This window comes from Cervus canadensis, chromosome 6, assembly GCF_019320065.1.
Source record: "Cervus canadensis isolate Bull #8, Minnesota chromosome 6, ASM1932006v1, whole genome shotgun sequence".
NCBI lineage: Eukaryota > Metazoa > Chordata > Mammalia > Artiodactyla > Cervidae > Cervus > Cervus canadensis.
The window spans coordinates 66,988,682-66,994,808 of NC_057391.1; the positions used below are offsets into that span (position 1 = coordinate 66,988,682).

Genomic DNA, 6,127 nt, shown 5'->3' on the forward strand with positions numbered 1-6,127 from the left:
TGCCAGTATTTTGATCATGGGGTGAGAGTAAATATTTGTGAAACTGGTAGGTGTGAGTTAGATAAGAGTTTTTAACCCCTTTCATTCACAGCCATATGAAAGACATCACCTTTCTCTCACATACTGTAAGATGAAAACACATGAGAAGAGAGATTTGGAAAATGCAAAAGTAAGGAAGACAAGATACATGCAGACAGAGAAGAAGGAAAAGAAAAAAGGAAGAGGAGAGACAACAGAGGAAACTCCACTCACCTTGGCTCTGTCACCATTGCATTATACAGATTCTGTCTAAACAGATTCCAAGCCTGCATCCTCATGTGCGGCATGAGTTTGATAAGCTTAATTTTTCACATGTTTGTATAATACAAATTGATTCTTATAACTCCATGATGCTTCCCATTTCACAAGTGAGAGATCTAAGACTTTTGAGGTTATGTAACGTGCTTTAGGTGACAGAGCCTATCACTGATTGAGTCTGGATTCAGACACAAGGGGTGTGACTCCAGAGTCCATGCCCTAAGTGGCCATCCTCACCTCCCAGAAGAAATGCTATTTTCTGTCCTCTGTTCCAGGAACTTGGATTCTCTTAATGGACTAAGTTCTCAAACCGAGTGAAAATCAGTTCCTGAGGTTCCAAGCGAGTGTGTGTTAGGGAGGGACAGGCATGCTTGGCTCGCTGTTGCTGTTGTTCAGTTGCTAAGTCATGTCTGAATCTTTGTGACCCCATGGACTGCAACACGCCAGACTTCCTGTCCTTCATTATATCCTTTCAATTCTTCCATGGAATGAATGAGTACAAGCATATTCCCACTTGCAAATGGACTGGACAGCTGCATATTTTATAACTCACACTTAGGGTAAGAAAGCATAATGAAGCTTTCTCGTATGACAAATTTTCTTACAGTCCAGAAATTGTTAGCAGAAAAAGTATTTGTGCCTAATGCACAGTTCCTTGCCTAAGGCAAAGGGAGCTTCTTGAACACTCCCTTTCTGATTTACTTGTTAAATTCTCCAGTTTGCCATGACTAAGTGTTGGAGAAAGTTAACTTGCCAAGAAAAAGCAAGAAAGAGACAAACTGAAATTAAATACATAGCCTAAATGCAGCTGGGCATTCTAATTATAAGGAAATGGCAACAGCCTGGGAGTTCAGGATTTGTCTGGGATATGTCACCAGTTGCTAGTGTGAGTTGTGCCTTGGGTCACCCATCTCTCCCACAAGGAGCTGGAGAAAGTTCCCTCAAGGGTTTCTGCTTCATGCTGCTTAAGCACCACTTTCCAGAAGATGTCCCTCCGAGAGCCCACGGGCCGCTCACCCACAACAAGGAGCTGCTCAAGAGCGTCGGCCGCGACCGAGGAGCCCAGCGTGGAGGGGAAGGTGCATAATTCCAGGGAGGGGCCGGTGGACACAGCGGCCACCAGCAGCGCCTTCTCGCTGCCTAACCCCAGCTCCGGGGACCAGGCGCTCAGAGCCATCTTACTGTTCTTGCGCATTTTCGACCAGGCCAGAGGCAAGAACTGCCGGTTGCCACGGGCAACGAGGACGCTGAGGCAGTGCGCCAGCTCGTGGCTCTCACCCGGGGTGGGTACCTAGCCAATTTACTCTAACTTTATCCACAACAATTAAGGGATCCTGTAGCTATGAGACCCTCTTTAGCCGTCATTTCCTCTTTGCATTTCCGTTTCTCTAGTTCAGCCCAAGCTGAACACTTGTGCCCTTCTCACGGACCGGGGGGGATCCTGATCATGTTTGAGCGCATTTCTGTGCTAGGTACTAAAGGGAGGAGCTTTTTGTACAGCTTCCTTAATGTTCACAATGGCTATGTAAGGAAAGTTCTTTTATAATCTCCACTTAAACAGACAAAGAAACTGAGGCAGGGATGACTAAGTGAATAGCCCAGGGTCACAAGAGAATCATTTTGAGTTTAAAGTGGAGCCTATATAAATCTTTCCATATGCTACAAAACCCATCACTGTATTCTTCAAGACCTTTCCCTGGAGATCTTCTACTCTGAGCACATTTTACCTTGAATCAGTGAATTTCTTCTGCTTTCTCATCAAACTGTGAGCTCTTTCAAGGCAGGGATATTATTAATTTTTCTCTGTGTCTCTAAAATCCAGTCCTGCATCAGGCTCAGAGTGAGAGTTAGTTCCTCTTTCCTCTGGCTGGTTAGAGAGTAGCAAAGATGATTTAACCCCCTCTTCTTCACTTTTCTTTACAGATTGAAGTTGAAATCATAGTGAAAATAACATGACAACTATCTTGTTGAATGGAACTATATTGCAGGCCTTGTCCTACGTTACCTACAGTATCCTATTTAACCCTCATAACCATCCTTTGGGGTAGGTGTTATTCCCACTTTGCATATGAGGACACAGTATATGTATGTCCTGTATCATTGTGCTATACTGCCTTAGGGAGGACACAGTACATCAACAGCGGAACTAACTCTAGAATCCAGGCCTCCTTCCTCCATGGAGAACCATATCCTGGCCTCCCTCCTGGGTCCCTTCTTCTGCAAGATCGGACATTCAGATCTATCCCTGCCCTTCTGTGTTTTTCTCTGTGTGTCAGGGGGAGGATGTCTAGAAACCACATTCCTCAAACACACTTGCTGGCTGCTTGCAGACACTGCTGGGAGATTAGCCGGCAGGGAAGGCATTCTATTCATCCCCAGGAGTGGCAGTTTCAGGCCACCGCAATCGACTGTGTCCCAGCAGCTTTGGTGGTCCCGAGGTGGCAAGAGTGGGAATTAGTGCCTCCAGCAGTCTCCAGCTGCTTATCTGGCATGGACCAGATTTGTGGCAGCTTTCTGGTCTCTGGGATCTCCTTTATGTTCCTTCCCTTTGGTTTCTATAGCCCTTGTAGCAAATTTCCTGTGGCAAATTCCTCTGCTTGAACTATCCTGACTGGACCACCCTAAGCCAACCTTTTTGCTGTCACCAGAATATTCTTCCTACTCATCACTTCACTTGGATCACATTGTTCTCCACTGTCTATGAGTGAGGCCAATCCCTGAGGGGGCATTGCAAACCTTTGTAATTACAAAAGACAGTAAAGCGTTTTATTATTATTAAAAGAAAAAACTTTTTAAAAAAGAAAATACACAAACTTAAAATAGTTGAGAGTATAAACAAGCATTCTTATCCTTCAGTAGCCATAGAAGGTGTTCACCGGGCCAGACGTCAGGGCTTACTTCTCTCATGTTTTTCTCTGGTGACATAAACAGATACTTCTCTCTTCCAGTCAATATTTTTTTTCAGGCAGACTTTAACTCAGGAGCAGAACAGCATATTGGAATACCCCAGCCCCATGCTGACATTTATTTTTTTAGTTATGATAAGCAGGTGTGCTTCTGTTTCCCCTGTTGCTAACAGGGTCAGGAGGAGAACCCAACTACTGCGTGAGTTTGACCCCTAACTTGCACAGGAGTGTTGATGATCCTATATTCAGGTGTATTTGCAGTTCCTGCAGTATTTGAGGTTTATATGGTATTTGATGATGACATGCTCTTGTTCCTGCCTCTGCATAAATCTGGTACCTCTAGAGAAAACCTCAACTTCTTGGTTGTGTTTCTAGACCCTGGGTTAAACCAGGTCAAGGTCCCAGTCTTGGTTAAACATTTCATGTATAGGAAGTGGTTGCAGGTTTCAGTGCTTTGCTCTGCTCAGCATTAAAGGATCTCTGATGGTTCAATACTGGACTATGCTCAGATCCTCCTGAGGAGTAAAAATTCAAGGAAATCGAGTCTGTCTTTCTCACTCTGACCCTAACGATAACAAATAAAGGATCTCTGATGGTTCAATACTGGACTATGCTCAGATCCTCCTGAGGAGTAAAAATTCAAGGAAATCGAGTCTGTCTTTCTCACTCTGACCCTAACGATAACAAATACAGGGACTAATATGGGTACATACAGTCCATGGGGTTCTTGTGGCAAGAAAACTGGAGTGGTTTGCATTCCCTCCTCCAGTGCACCATGTTTGGTCAGAACTCTTCACTATGACCTGTCCATTTTGGATGGCCCTGCACAGCATGGCTCAACGTCATTGTATTATGCAAGCCCTTTGCCACAACAAAGCTGTGATCCAGAAAGGGTATGTGCCCATATTAGGTCCATAAATTCAAGTTATGTTTTTTCCAGCAGTCATGGACAGTTGTGAGAGTTGGCCCATAAGGAAGGCTCAGTGCCAAAGAATTGATGCTTTTGATCTGTGGTGTTGCAGAAGACTCCTGAGAGTCCCTTGGACTGCAAGGAGATCCAACCAGTCAATCCTAAAGGAAATCAGTCCTGAATATTCATTGAAAGGACTGATGCTGAAGCTGAAACTCCAATACTTTGGCCACCTGATGCGAAGAACTAACTCAAAGGAAAAAGCCTGATGCTGGGAGAGATTGAAGGCAGGAGAAGGGGACGACAGAGGATGAGATGGTTGGATGGCATCACCGTCTTGACGGACATGAGTTTTAGCAAGCTCCAGGAGATGGTGAAGGACAGGGAAGCCTGGTGTGCTGCAGTCCACGGGGTTGCCAAAAGCCGGATAAAACTTAGCGACTGAATAACAGCAATATAGGCACATGGCCCTGTCTGCCCATCATGGTTGATCGTACGATTTCTTTATCTTAATGCCCTGCCACCTTTTTGCATGCTGTGTTTCACCTTCAGGCCTATTGCTTTATGGTCACAGAAGGCTACTGCAGCCCCAGACGTCATGCCCTTGTACAAAGTGGGAAGGAGTGGAAAGGGTCTTGTGGAAGCCCCTCTTCTCTTCCATCAGGGAAGGAAATCTGGTCAGAGTCCTACACACTTCCTTTTATGTTTCAATGGCCAGCACTAGATCACAAGGCCACCCATCAAAGGGAGGTTAGGACAAGGGTATCTGTATTTCCAGCTTCTGTGGAGGTGGCAGGAGAGAAGAGGCTTCAGAACAGCTGGACCCAAGGAATGTCAGACACACATACATTCTCCAAACTAACCCCAACATTAGGTCCAAACTAACCCCAATGTTAGGTCCAAACAGTTGGCTGGGTGGGCCTTTCCTTGGGGTGGTGAAGGAATCAGTGAAGCTTTTAGCACTGAATAGAAAGGGGGGCTTGATCTTTGCCCATTGGTACCAGTAGGATTTCCCCCATTTAAGCCTTCATATTGGCTCTGTATTGGCTTTATGCCTAGTCTGCAAGATGCTTGCATGTTAGGCAAAGATTCCATAACCCTTGGGCCTTGCACAGCTTCTAAAGTACCTGTCTTGTGATCAGGATGCAATTCTCAGCTACAGCAATTCTATCACACAGTCATCTGTGGTGAAATGGCAGGAAGAGCATGTCCCCTAGATAACGCCAGATGGTTAGAGAAGCAAACAGATGGGATTAGTGTCCCTGATGGAGTTACGCCAAACAAAGATAGCAAAGCATCTCCAAGGAAGGGCAGACCATGTCATTGTTTGTAACAACACCTTACAAGGGCCCTCCTTTTCAACTTTGTCTCTTGAATACTTGTTTTTATCCATCATCAGCCATTTCTTGGGGCTAAATAGATTTGAGTCAAATACTCATTGCATCATTTGCTGGTGGTTTTATATTGGTTTAGGTAGTTTACCTCTTAATCTCCATTCTTCATCTGTAAAATTGAATTTACATCCTGGGATTATGAAGCTTAAGTAAATAACAATGTGCTTAGCACAGAGTACATGCTATTTCCCATCTTTTATTTCTACTAAATGGAAAATAAGAAACATTTCTTCTGAAATACAAATGTTAATGTCCTTTCCGCAACCCTTGCCTTCCTTAAACCTCTTGGTCATTCGACCCTTAGTGACAATTACTGCAATTAAATCAACAATTGCTGTCCTAGAGATGGGGAATTGGCTTTATATCCACGTTATTTCTGCTTGATATGAGTGACTGCCTGGAGTGCTCAGTTAGGGAGGCTTCTGAGGCTCTGCAGAGAAAGATGCCTGTCAGGTTGCCAGAGAAAGGCATGGCTGCATGTGTTGGTGTCAGACTCATTGCTTTACATGTTTGGGATGTGCCTGCTGTGTTCTGGGCATCGAGCTGGGCACTGAACTTGTATAAAGAAACCCATAGGTGGCACCAGGGAAGGCCTCTTTGAGGAAGGGAGACACGAGTGG

At 44.8% G+C, this 6,127-nt stretch overlaps 1 protein-coding gene across 1 annotated transcript in view; it reads right to left on the bottom strand.

Moving 5' to 3' along the window:
- Nucleotides 1-1,492, bottom strand: part of CCDC175 (coiled-coil domain containing 175) — a 69,693-nt gene extending 68,201 nt beyond the window's left edge. Inside the window, exon 1 of the mRNA XM_043472211.1 lies at nt 1,315-1,492. Coding sequence (XP_043328146.1) covers nt 1,315-1,492 — 178 coding nt within the window. The remainder of the gene's footprint in view (nt 1-1,314) is intronic.
- Between the last annotated feature and the right edge of the window lie 4,635 nt (nt 1,493-6,127).